At 41.5% G+C, this 13,065-nt stretch overlaps 1 protein-coding gene and 1 long non-coding RNA gene across 2 annotated transcripts; both read left to right on the top strand.

Annotated features, from left to right (window-relative positions):
• The first annotated feature begins 1,936 nt into the window (after positions 1–1,936).
• Positions 1,937–8,677, top strand: LOC114149576 (uncharacterized). Its single transcript, XR_003596539.1, has 4 exons — positions 1,937–2,164; positions 2,788–2,914; positions 7,672–7,736; positions 8,613–8,677. It is a non-coding gene; the product is annotated as an uncharacterized LOC114149576 (long non-coding RNA).
• A 120-nt stretch (positions 8,678–8,797) lies between these two features.
• Positions 8,798–12,756, top strand: LOC114149889 (uncharacterized). Its single transcript, XM_028025989.1, has 2 exons — positions 8,798–8,984; positions 10,336–12,756. Exons 1-2 carry the CDS (start codon positions 8,798–8,800, stop codon positions 11,709–11,711), a joined length of 1,563 nt encoding a protein of 520 aa, XP_027881790.1. The 3' UTR covers positions 11,712–12,756.
• Positions 12,757–13,065: the final 309 nt, after the last annotated feature.

The following is a 13,065-nucleotide window of genomic DNA, read 5'->3' on the forward strand; positions in this document are numbered from 1 at the left end:
CTGGATCGGATGGCCTTGGCTTCTTGGGAACAGGAACCACATGTGATGTCTTCCACCGCAGCGGGACTCTCTCCAGCCTCAAGCTCAGGTTGTACATGTGTGCCAGTACCGGGGCCAGCTGGATGGAGCAGGTCTTCAGGATCCGTGGTGTAATGCCATCAGGTCCTGCAGCCTTACCCCCTGGTGTAATCGCTCCAACTGTCTCTCAACCTGGCCTGTAGTCACCGTTAGCTGGGGGTAGGTGTTGTTGTCTGCAGTGGAGATGGGGGGGGGCTGAAGGAGAGGTGGTGTGCAGGAGAATGCCGGTAGGTGGATTGAACAACTTGGGGCAGTGTGGATGTGTGGGGGGATGGTGGTGGTAGGGGAGTAGCAGGAGGTGAGCTAAACCTGTTGAAAAACTGGTTAAACTGGTTTGCTCTATCCCAGCCCCCAGACATCTGTGTGTCCTTCCCTTTCATTCCAGCGATGTTCTTCATTCCTTTCCACACATCTCTCACACTGTTCTGCTCGAGTTTGGACTCAAGCTTCCTCCTGTAGTTGTCCTTGCATGTCGTCAGTGTCTCTCTGAGTTCATGCTGGACTCTCCTCTGCTCCTCCTTATCTCCAGACCTGAAAGCCATCTTCTTTTTGTTTAGAAGTGCCTTCAGGTCACTGGTAATCCAGGGTTTGTTGTTGGAGAAGCAACGCAAGGTCTGGGCTGGCATGACAGTGTCCTCACAGAATCTGATGTATTCAGTATTGCAGTCAGACATGTTGTCGATGTCCTCCCCATGAGGCCCACAGAGCACATCCCAGTCTGTCGACCCAAAGCAGTCCTGCAGTGCCTCAGCTGCCTCCTGTGTCCACCTCCTCATCGTCCTGATGCGCACAGGCTGCCTACTCACTAGAGGGACATACTTGGGAGTCATCCTTACCAAGATGTGGTCCGACCTGCCAAGGGGGGGGCAGGGCTGTGGCGCTGTATGCATCTTTGGCATTAGCATACAGGAGATTCAGCATTTTGTTTTCCCTGGTGGGACAGTCAACATACTGCTGGAAGTTGTGTAGAGTTTTGTCCAATGAGGCACGGTTAAAGTCACCTGTGATGACCATGAAGGCGTCCGGGTGTTGAGTCTGGAGTTTGGCTGCGGTAGAGCTGATGACGTCACAGGCCACCGCTGCATCAGCTGATGGGGGAATGTAAACAGCTATCAAAATGGTGGACGTAAACTCCCTCGGTAAATAATACGGCCGCATTCCCACAGCCAGAAGTTCAATGTCCGGGCTACAAATCTGTTCCTTCACATTAACATGACCGGGATTACACCACCTCTCACTCACATAAAGTGCAATCCCGCCGCCCCTCTTCTTCCGACTCTTGGAAAGGTCCCTGTCCCCCCGCACCAAGGAAAATCCAGGGACCTCCACGCTGTAGTCCGGAATAAGCGAGTGCAGCCAGGTTTCTGTGAAGCAGAAGATACTGCACTCCCTGTACTCCTTCTGGGTCCTCACCAGCGCCGTGAGTTCGTCCGCCTTATTCCCCAAAGACCTCACGTTCCCCACAATAATCGCCGGTACCGCTGGTTTGTGCCGTCTCCTCTTCTCCCTCCGTTTAACTCCAGACCTGCAGCCCCGGCGTCTCCTCCATAACTCCTCTGGGACCACAGGCCCGTCTCCGGGCAGCAGCAGAGGCTTACACAGCGCAATCAGCTGTTCACGCGCGTAAAAATTGCCGCTACTCCGTTCGGCGAGGTTCTCCGTAACAAAGAGTAGAAAAAGTAGCAGAAGAACACGGAGAACAGCAACAAAACCACATCCAGCCATTGTTGAAAGCTTAACTGATGGTCAATGGGTTCTTTAAGCACGGATCCTTAGTCGGTTACAGCAAATATACTCAGATTAACACACACGACGGGAGCTGCGTCTGCAAGCAGCCAGCTGTGCCGGCGCCATTATCTCCTCATGTGGAAACCTTCCCTGAGTGAATCTCTGGAACCCACCACCAGTGAAACAATTACCTTCCAGATATTCTGCTCCGCAGCTCACAACATTCAAGCTCCTGAGACCTGCTTCCTCTGTGCAACCTGTCCCAATAAACATCGACATCCTTCAGACACACTTCACTCACGGTTCTCACCCCGCATTCCCTCACTCGCTCCACTGGCTCTCATCATCTGCAGTCCAAGTAATAAACTCCACTCTTCTTAGTAAATTCCCCAGTTCAAATCTGGTCTTGGCCAAATTCTATATACAGATTTTACAAGTGATTTACCATCAGTGATAAGCAAAGCAGTCATCTCAGTGTTTGATGACACTACAGTATATGATTTAATGAATATACTTTATTAATCTCCAGGGGAAAATTCACAGTAAAGTCTATCAGTGAAATTAAAACTGACTTTGAATAAAAGCTTGATTGTATATCTCAGTATACATTGAAGCTCCCAAAGTGGAGATTTTGCTCAAGAAATATTTCTAACATTTAAATATTTCTAAAACAATGGCAATTGTAATTGGCACAAATCTTTCTCTAAAAGCCTAACCTTAACTAGATTTCCACATAAAGGATATATCTGTATAACAAATATAGGAGGTGAGGCTCTTTGGAACTCGTATACAGCAGACTTTCCTAGAATAAACATATCCTGCAAGTGATCTCCATAATGGGTAGCAGTACATTATTAAAGGATGTTCAGAATATGAAACTACATAAACAGCCTCATGTCATTCAAACTCTATTGTTTCAGTTGGATTATTGCTTTGTTGTTTGGTGCAATAGATCAGTTTATATCTCCCGCTGTGCTTAAGGGTCTGCGACTGTAAGCTGAGACATTTGTGATGCCCTCACGCTGCCAGAGTTATGTAGTCTGGGGGACAACGAGCTGGGGCCGTCAGGAGAGGAGCTGTGTCAAAGTTATGCACAAATAACCGTTTGGTGAGTAAAAACATCTAAAAATGGCTTTAATATGAATTCATTTCCTCCAAACACAACATAGTTTCTCAGCAGTGATCTGATGAAATGGACAATTATTGTTAAACACAGCTCAACCCTGAGATATTTGGTGCTCAGCATCTGAATCCAGCAAGAGTTAAAAAAATTACTGATTTTCAAGAACAACAATGCATCAGTGAGTTTTTTGTTCATGATTTTTAAGTGTTAATTGTAGCCAACAACAAAATCATAGTTGAAGGCAATGATGTTTTCTCGTCTTTAACAGTGATCAAGAAGTGCTCCATCAGTTAGTCAAAATGTTTGTTTGACATTTATTTATCTAGTTTGGGTCCACAGGAACTCATGGTCAGGCTTAAAGTCTTTACGATGAGAGAAGATGATTGAGAGACGATGAGAGAAGTGCGATGAGAACCTGTGGCTTCACATCGCACTTCTCTCATCAGCTGGGTTCAGACCCCAAAGACCAAGATGAAGATAAAGGCAAAGACAAAGAACAAGGCAAAGAAGAACTCATGCCTTCCTTTCATGAGGTCAGCTTGTCTACATCTCAAAGGACCAGAAAGATCATGAGACTAGATGAAGGGAGCTTCAGAGCTGCAAGTCAAGAAGCTCAGGACCGCTACACACATGAGGAAGTCACCCTAAGACCCAAGACCTGCCGCTCTAAGTCAGTACGCTTCCTGCCAGCACCCAAGTCTTGTGTGACCTCACCATCCATGCAGAGACCTACAGACCTACAGAGATCCCTGCCTTCGCCGATCAACTTCCTCCTCCTGCTGCAGCACCTTCTTCATCAACAGGCCAGGTCTGGGGTTCGAAACGCCATGCTCCGTCCGTCTCTCTCAAAGGTTCCCTTTTTAGTTCTCAGCATTAGACAAATATAGACTAGATAATTGATTTTACTTATTTGATTATTTCTGCTAGTGAATTAAGCTGTACTGACCCTTGCAAAAATGCCTTACTAATAAAATATTTAGCATAAAGAAAATCTAAAAGATGTTGTGGACATTCAGTTAATGAGTCGCCTTAAAGTTCTTTGATGGTGCAACATCAGTTAACATGGTGAGCTGGGAGTACTGTAAAATATATTTTACTTGATTCTCAGTTTCACTTCCTATGATTTCATAAACAGTTAAATCAGTCCAGCCTGCAGGGATTGAAACCCCAGACCTTTCAGAAGACAGGAAGCAGTGCTGACAAGTGTGCACCAGGCTAACCATAAACAGCATGAGGAACATATTTAACCCTCCTGTTATATTCGTTTCTGAAGTACAGCAATAATGTTCGTGGGTCAATTTGACCTGGGGAGTGTTTAATCATGCAATAGTGTCAGAAAGCAAAAAAGATTCCTCCACAATATTTTTTTATCTGATTATTAACTCCAATACTAACCATTTCAATCAATATTTGTGCAATGATGTTTTTTTTATTTCTCACAAATAAAGGATCAATAACAACAACTTACTCATTTACTCATTTGGGCATAAAAAACGGAATTTACATTTTTTATGTCCACTGGAAAAAAACCTAGACACAAAAAACAATAATTTCCTTGAAATTTATGTTTTAAAAAAACATTTATATTACATTTTGATTTTTTTCAATGGGTGATCTTTATTTCAATCTGGAGAGACTCAGACGGAGATGAGAAGACAATTAGAAGAGTTTATTGACAAACAGAATTTAAAGTCTTTGGCGCTCGGGCCCCGGCTGGGGATAACGGTTATCGCAGCGTTAGCGACAGGCTTCAGATGAGCATCCCCGATGCTGTTAGGAACGTCATCCCCCAGGGCCCGGCACTGGTGGTGGAGGTTGGGTTAGGGTGCGGGCCTCAGGACCGGGCGAATGGAGGAGAAGGGGTGGTGGTGGGTTGAGCTCGGCTGGAGAGCGAAGGACGCCATGAATGAAGGTCCTTATCAGCTGGGACTTGGTCGATGATTGGATGTGACGTGGCTTGGTCCGGCGTTGATAGGTCGACGATTGTGGGCAGGTCCCTTCAATTAACGGGTCCCGGTGGGGATAAAAGAGTCTTCCAGTTTGAATTTGCGCCTAGGCTTCATAATCGAACTTGAGACACACATTCTGTTCAGGGTCAAATTGACCCACTGATTAAAATCAAGATAAATGAGTCATGCAGAGAGTAGTTTTCCTCCACTTCTGCTGAGTGTCACTCAGAGTGGGTAGAGTTTGTCCATGGGAACAGAAAAGATTCCCATCAAAAGTTGTATGAACACTTGCTTCTCTCAGTTTCCTTTTGAAGTAAAGAGAATAGTGAGAAAGTGAGCTCATGTGCGTGCACATGCGCATGTATGTGTGTGGTGTGTTGTGTTTGTGTATGTGTGGTGAAATATGGTTCATAGTTGCAAGGAAACATGTGGAATTGGACTTTTTTAAAATCTTTTTTACCCTTCAACTTGACTGCCGGGTCAAATTGACTCAAACAGTATCTATGTAACATGTAGAAGTGGTGGGGGTTGCAAATGTGTAAAATGAATAAATTTTCAATTTATATGTAGAGTGCAACTAGTAAGACAAATAGAAAAAGTTTCATGCAAAAAAAATGCTTCCAAGTATTTAAAAAAAAATTAAACTTTAAAATGGGACAATTTGACCAGCAAAATAACAAGGTTAATATAATTTCAGGTACCAGATGCTCTGGCACCAATACTTGATGAACCATCAATAAAACCAAGAAAACTGTCAAATGCAATTGACTCAAATATACAGGTCCTTCTCAAAATATTAGCATATTGTGGTAAAGTTCATTATTTTCCATAATGTACTGATAAAAATTGAACATTCATATATTTTAGATTCATTGCACACTAACTGAAATATTTCAGGTCTTTTATTGTCTTAATACGGATGATTTTGGCATACAGCTCATGAAAACCCAAAATTCCTATCTCACAAAAGTAGCATATTTCATCCGACCAATAAAAGAAAAGTGTTTTTAATACAAAAAAAGTCAACCTTCAAATAATTATGTGCAGTTATGCACTCAATACTTGGTCGGGAATCCTTTTGCAGAAATGACTGCTTCAATGCGGCGTGGCATGGAGGCAATCAGCCTGTGGCACTGCCGAGGTGTTATGGAGGCCCAGGATGCTTCGATAGCGGCCTTTAGCTCATCCAGAGTGTTGGGTCTTGCGTCTCTCAACTTTCTCTTCACAATATCCCGCAGATTCTCTATGGGGTTCAGGTCAGGAGAGTTGGCAGGCCAATTGAGCACAGTGATACCATGGTCAGTAAACCATTTACCAGTGGTTTTGGCACTGTGAGCACGTGCCAGGTCGTGCTGAAAAATGAAATCTTCATCTCCATAAAGCTAAAGCATGAAGTACTCCAAAATCTCCTGATAACTAGCTGCACTGACCCTGCCCTTGATAAAACACAGTGGACCAACACCAGCAGCTGACATGGCATCCCAGACCATCACTGACTGTGGGTACTTGACACTGGACTAATAGCATTTCCTTCTCCCCAGTCTTCCTCCAGACTCTGGCACCTTGATTTCTGAATGACATGCAAAATTTGCTTTCATCTGAAAAAGTACTTTGGACCACTGAGCAACATTCCAGTGCAGCTTCTCTGTAGCCCAGGTCAGGCGCCTCTGCCGCTGTTTCTGGTTCAAAAGTGGCTTGACCTGGGGAATGCGGCACCTGTAGTCCATTTCCTGCACGGTGGCTCTGGATGTTTCTACTCCAGACTCAGTCCACTGCTTCCGCAGGTCCCCCAAGGTCTGGAATCAGCCCTTCTCCACAATCTTCCTCAGTGTCCGGTCACCTCTTCTCATTGTGCAGCGTTTTCTGCCACACCTTTTCCTTCCCACAGACTTCCCACTAAGGTGCCTTGATACAGCACTCTGGGAACAGCCTATTCGTTCAGAAATATCTTTCTGTGTCATACCCTCTTGCTTGAGGGTGTCAATAATGGCCTTCTGGACAGCAGTCAGGTCGGCAGTCTTACCCATGATTGGGGTTTTGAGTGATGAACCAGGCTGGGAGTTTTAAAGGCCTCGGGAATCTTTTGCAGGTGTTTAGAGTTCATTCGTTGTTTCAGATGATTAGGTTCATAGCTCGTTTAGAGACCCTTTTCATGATATGCTAATTTTGTGAGATAGGAATTTTGGGTTTTCATGAGCTGTATGCCAAAATCATCCGTATTAAGACAATAAAAGACCTGAAATATTTCAGTTAGTGTGCAATGAATCTAAAATATAAGAATGTTCAATTTTTATCATTACATTATGGAAAATAATGAACTTTATCACAATATGCTAATATTTTGAGAAGGACCTGTATTTTCTTGTTAATACCACCCTAGATAACGTACTAAAAAATACTCAAAAACATATTGGTAATAGTACTATATGATGGTGGTAGTTTATTATTTCATGTATTTCTATATTTTCCCATTTGTCTCTAAACTTATGGATTTTCATGGTCAACTGTGATGGTCATAAGAAAGCACATCTGCTTTAAGTTCATACATTTTGTATAAATCAAGTGCTTAGGGGGGTTATTTTTCCATTTTGACTTCTTGATTTTAAAAAAACAGATGTTAAAATCTCTGATGTCCTTTTTATCCTTAAATTACAGACAGAAAATTTTTTTATAACATGGTAAAGACCTGATCAAAAAATGTTTACCCTCACATCAGAAGATGTACTTTTGATCTGACATGTTTTTAAAGAATGCATCTTTAAAAACATGTGACCTGTCTGTCTCCTCCCACAGACATTAAAAAGTCTGAACACAGCTCATTCTTTCACTGACGCCATCAGATTCCTGAGCCACAACAGGTAAGATCATTTCTGGGTCAATAGTTATCAGCTGTGACCACGACTTTTCTGACACATTTAATTAAACAAATTAAATGCTGAACAATGAAATATTTCAGTTATTTAAACAGTTTTTCTAGGACAAAAAAGAAACGGGGTGTTTTTTTGTCATGTTTATATTTTTCATTATATTTAAATTTTTTATTTAGGCTTTGAGCTAACCTGTATATTCAACCTAGTAAAATGCATGTGCCTCATCACATATTTCATATCTGCAGCTTTCTGTTTGTCTTCTATGTTCACCTGAACAGCTGCTACTCATACTTGAGTCCTTTGTATTCTTTTAAAGCAGATTTCTAGCAATCGGGTCACAGATCTGTCTGACTATGCAACTGTACACATATATCTGAAATATTAAATTTTTTAAGGAAATCATATTTCTCTGATATAGTTTGCTCAGCAATAAATGACTTATGCTCTGAAAATCCATCCATGTTTATGTATCTTCATGTTAAAATGAGGATACAGCGCTTCATACACAGCAACAGCCTGACATGTTGATTGTGTCAAATACGTTAAATCTTTTGAAGTCCAGAAATCATTTTAATAAAAATTAAGCCAAAACTTGTAATTTTTTGTTCAGAATAAAAACTTGATAAATGTAGAAAACCTTCTAGTAGAAAGTGTTTTACATAAAGAAGATACTTCTTCACTTTGCAGCACAGATAAAGCGCTCGTTCATCTGTTGATGATGAGTTTATGAAAGAATCTAAACACTTTTATTGTACTTGTGTTTTTTTATTTGTATCTCTGGATCACAAACATCCACAGATTTATACTGGGAGAAACTCCAGATCTAGATTCCTTCCTGATACTGATGTTTCTTGTTTCTTTCAGCTTTGAAGAGTTTCTGGATCTTCTCCAGACCTCACATTCTGTGTAAGAAATATTTATCCATGTTTGATCACTTCTGCTCTGTTTTTTGTGACTGAATCAGATAATTCTGACCTAAAAATGGGTGTAGCAGACCAATACAAGTCAGTATTTTTGAAAAGTTGCCTAAAGATAAAAATATAATTAAAATGAAAGCCGCACAGCGGCGTCATGCGGCCCTCGCAGCTCAGTGCCGCTCCAGCCTATCGGCCACCGCGGGGGTTCCCGCACCGCCGCCCGCCAGCCACGCATTTTCCCCACCCGTCCACCAGGTGATACACACGAATGCGTTCGGCAGCGCTCCCCGACGACTCACAAAAAATCTGATGCAGATCGGTCGATGCAGCGAGGAGATGTAGCCAAAGTATTAACTTAGGGAGCGCAGTGGAGTCAAATTACATTTCACTACTGTTGGGATGTTTAGAAGTGAACAAAGGTCTTACATATCGAGCTTGGTGCCAATCGGATGATCTATGTGTGATTTAAAGACAATCGTATGAATATGGCGAGGGACTGATATTCGCCACTTTTACCACACCCACAGAGTTCAGCCAGCAGCAAGCATTGACAGAGCTCATCACCAGAATCATCTTGATTAGGTCAAGAGAGCCATAGGTGAAACTTTCCAAAGAAAAAAACAGCACTTCCTGTTCTCAGGGGGCGGGGCTTAGATGATGTCACACTATGACAATATAGGATTGTCAGGCATCCCACCAGGATCACTCATGCCAAATTTGGTGCAGCTTGGTCAAAACATGGAATCTAGAGGCAAACGTATGGCAATGGCGTTACATTTCACTTCGCCACGCTGCCATTGAAAACTCTTGGAACTTTAAAGCAAGTGAGACCAACTTCCTATCTGTCATCCAACACAGAATCACCTTGATTAGGTCAAGAGAGCCATAGATGGAACTTTCCAAGGAAAAAAAACAGGACTTTCTGTTCAGAGGGGGCGGGGTTTAGATGACGTCATAATATAATTATATAGGATTGTCAGGCATCCCACCAGGATCAGTCATGCCATGTTTGGTGCAGCTTGGTCAAAATATATGGAATCTAGAAGCAAACGTATGGCAACAACGTGGCAGGTCACGCCGCCACGCCCACCTGCTCCATCGAAGCCGGTCGGGGTTGGAATCCACAACACACCAACATGTCTTCTGTCTCTGGACACAGTTTCATATTGATTAGGTCAAAGGGGTAAGATAGCGACCGTTCACAGTAAAACATGACACTTCCTGTTCTCAGGGGGCGTAGCCTAAGTGATGTCATCATTTGACCATTTGGTATTGTAGGGCACCCGATGATGATCAATCACTGAAAGTTTGGTACCTCTGTGTTTTTGTGTAAGAGATATAATAGTTTTGTGTTTCATGGCGAATAGGTGAACTTTGACCCCTAGAAACCGCCTTTCAGCATGCTCATACACACACCGTTTTGAAAACTAAAAATCGGCCATGCCTTATGATCAGACTGACTGAGTTTGAAGCTGATCAATCAAAATCCCTAGGAGTTTGATCAAATGTTAAAAGGCTGTAAATGTCAAAAATGGGGACAAAATCGGAACTTCAAACCAAAATGGCCGACTTCCTGTTGGGTTTAGACCACGGCTCCAAGAGACTTTTTTGTACATCCTGACGAGATACACATGTGTACCAAGTTTTGTAATTCTAGGTTGAAGCATGAGTCAACTACGCCATGGGAGTGACATTTGAAGATAAAGTCTGGTTTCAGATCATAGAAGATGAGAACAGAAGTCAGACAGAAAGCCAGACATCAGATGTGATTGTGTACCAGCTCTTTGGTTTTGAAGGTAAAACTCTGCCCTTCTCTCTGACCATCATCGATACTCCTGGATATGGAGACACTAGAGGGATTGAACATGATGTCATTGTCAGTGAAAGATTATTTGAATTGTTTCGATCAGAAAATGGTATTCACGAACTTCATGCGGTGGGTCTGGTGGTGAAGTCGAGCGTGAATCGTCTGAGTGACCGACTGCAGTACATCTTTGATACAGTGATGTCTCAGTTTGGAAAAGACATTGAGAAAAACATTGTAGCTCTGGTCACTCACTCCAATGGAAGAAGACCAAAGGACTTGCTTCAAGCTCTCAATGCTGCCAAGATTAAATGTGCCAGAGATGAGAAGGAGCAACCTGTTTACTTCCTTTTCAATAACTGCCAACATGAAGAACGAATAGAGGAAGAGCATCATAAAAATGCTGATAAAATAGCAATGGGAGGTCTGAGTGGCTTTACTGCCTTTCTGGAAAAAACTGCACCCCGAAAACTAGACATGACTTTAGATGTTCTCAATGAACGGATCAGATTGTCTGCCTGCATCCAGAACCTGCAGGAAAGAATCCGTCTGTCTGAGCTGAAAGAGGCAGAAACGAAACAGATTAAAGAAGCTCTGGAGATACATGAAAATAACAAAACTAATGAGAAGGTCACTGTAGAATTTGATGAAGCCTACAAAGGCAAAGAAGCCATCGAAGGAGACATTTGGCTGATGATTTTAGTAAAAGGGGCAGTATGTTGTACGATCTGTGAGGAGAACTGTCACTATCCTGGATGTTCAAGCTCTAGAAAGCCCGAGGACTGTGAGGTGATGAAAGATGGCCGGTGCACTGTGTGTACTTTAAAGTGTCCTGCATCTGCTCATGTGAAAGGGAAGTGGAGATATGTTAACAAGACAAAAAGGGTTCAGAGAAGCCTGGATGAGATTAAAAGAAAATCAAAACAAGAAAAAGGTTTGAATTTTTTGGGTAATCTTGAGGAAGACTTGAAAAAGCTGAAAGCAGAAAAGTCGCAGCTGCTGGAAGAAGCTCTCCAACATATTGACAATTTGGGGCAGATTGCTTTGAAAGTTAATTCAGTGTCCACATTTGTCCCATATGACTTTTTGATTGAAAAGCTGGATGAAAGAGGAGAAGCCAATAAAATTCGGAAACTGGAGGAGATGAAAAACAAAGAGGATGAAGGAACCAGAACAATCGTTCTGTCTATGTGGGGTAAATTGAAAGCAGCTACCAAAAAAATTCAAAAGGGCTTCAAGTAGCAAATCTGGTATCAGCTAAATGGGATCCTTAAAGAGTGCATCTTTGAATTAATGCACTTGTTGCTTGGATGAATGCCCGGGATCAATTTCTCATTTCATATCAATTGTTTGTCATGTAAGCTGTGTTACATACTTTTAAATAGACTTCAGTTTAAACACATGCAGGCACATAAAACACAGGTCTACACATTCCTAATGTTAAATTCTCAGTGCAATACCACAAGAAAATAAAAAATGCCATGCCATCAGAATAACAAACCACTGTTGACATGAGGTACCAGCCAATGCAAAGCAAGGTCGGGTTTCAGAATTGATCATTTTCCAATTTCCTTCCATTGAACTAAATCTTACCCTGTTCATAAACCAAACAAAATGTTTATGTTAACAACATAAATGTATCTGTTTAAAAATATCATTTTTGTTTCTCTCTATTTAGGTTTCTATTAATACAAAATAAGACATCAAATAATTAAAAAAAAACCTTTATGAAAATCCAAAATACTAAAAAAACATCCCACTTGTCCTTACGCTGTAACTTCCTTAACATGTTCATTATAGCACATGAGCTTTAGCAATGTAATTACATGACTGATCTGCTTTCCATACTCAATTATATGTTCAGTGTCCTTGCAATTTATCATAATTTTGATGACAATTAACAAACAGCTGGAGAAGCACAGTTTTGTATTCTTCTGGCTGAGTTTGATGATTATATTACATATGATGTAAATGTTCATATGATTGTATTGCCTCATAACATCAGCACCATGATAATGGTTTTGAGTACATGGACTGTTGTACTCTTCTTGACTTTCAACTGTTTGGTTACAAAATACATTATGGTTTTTACTTATATTTAATACATCAATTTCCTAATAAACTATTATTCTTAGAGATGCATTGGAATCATAAGTCATTATTAGATCTCTGTATGTTTGACATTATGTTCCAATTTTACTATATTTTCTTCTATTTGTAATCATTTGATGTAAATTCTGTGAAACATGAATGAAAATCTGATTAATAAATTTCTGGGAAAAGCTTTGTTCTGGTCATTCGTGTCGTAAGTTTGACCTTGAAACAAAGTCTAGACAAAAACATTAAATACAGGATGTAATTTGCCTTCATTTTAAAGGGGCAGTATTATGTAAAATTGACTGTGCTGAGCAGTGCATCGTGTTTTAATATTCTCTCATGAAAAACATACCCGGAGTGTTGTCTTGATCCTTTCATGTATGCTTGAGAAATCAAGCTGTGCAAAATGCCTGGGTGGACATAGCCATGCCTTTGAGGCAGTAGGAGGTTTTTAAAGAGACAGCAGCCCATTTTCAAGGCATTCACATAGTCAATTTTC

Source organism: Xiphophorus couchianus, chromosome 8 (genome assembly GCF_001444195.1).
Source record: "Xiphophorus couchianus chromosome 8, X_couchianus-1.0, whole genome shotgun sequence".
NCBI lineage: Eukaryota > Metazoa > Chordata > Actinopteri > Cyprinodontiformes > Poeciliidae > Xiphophorus > Xiphophorus couchianus.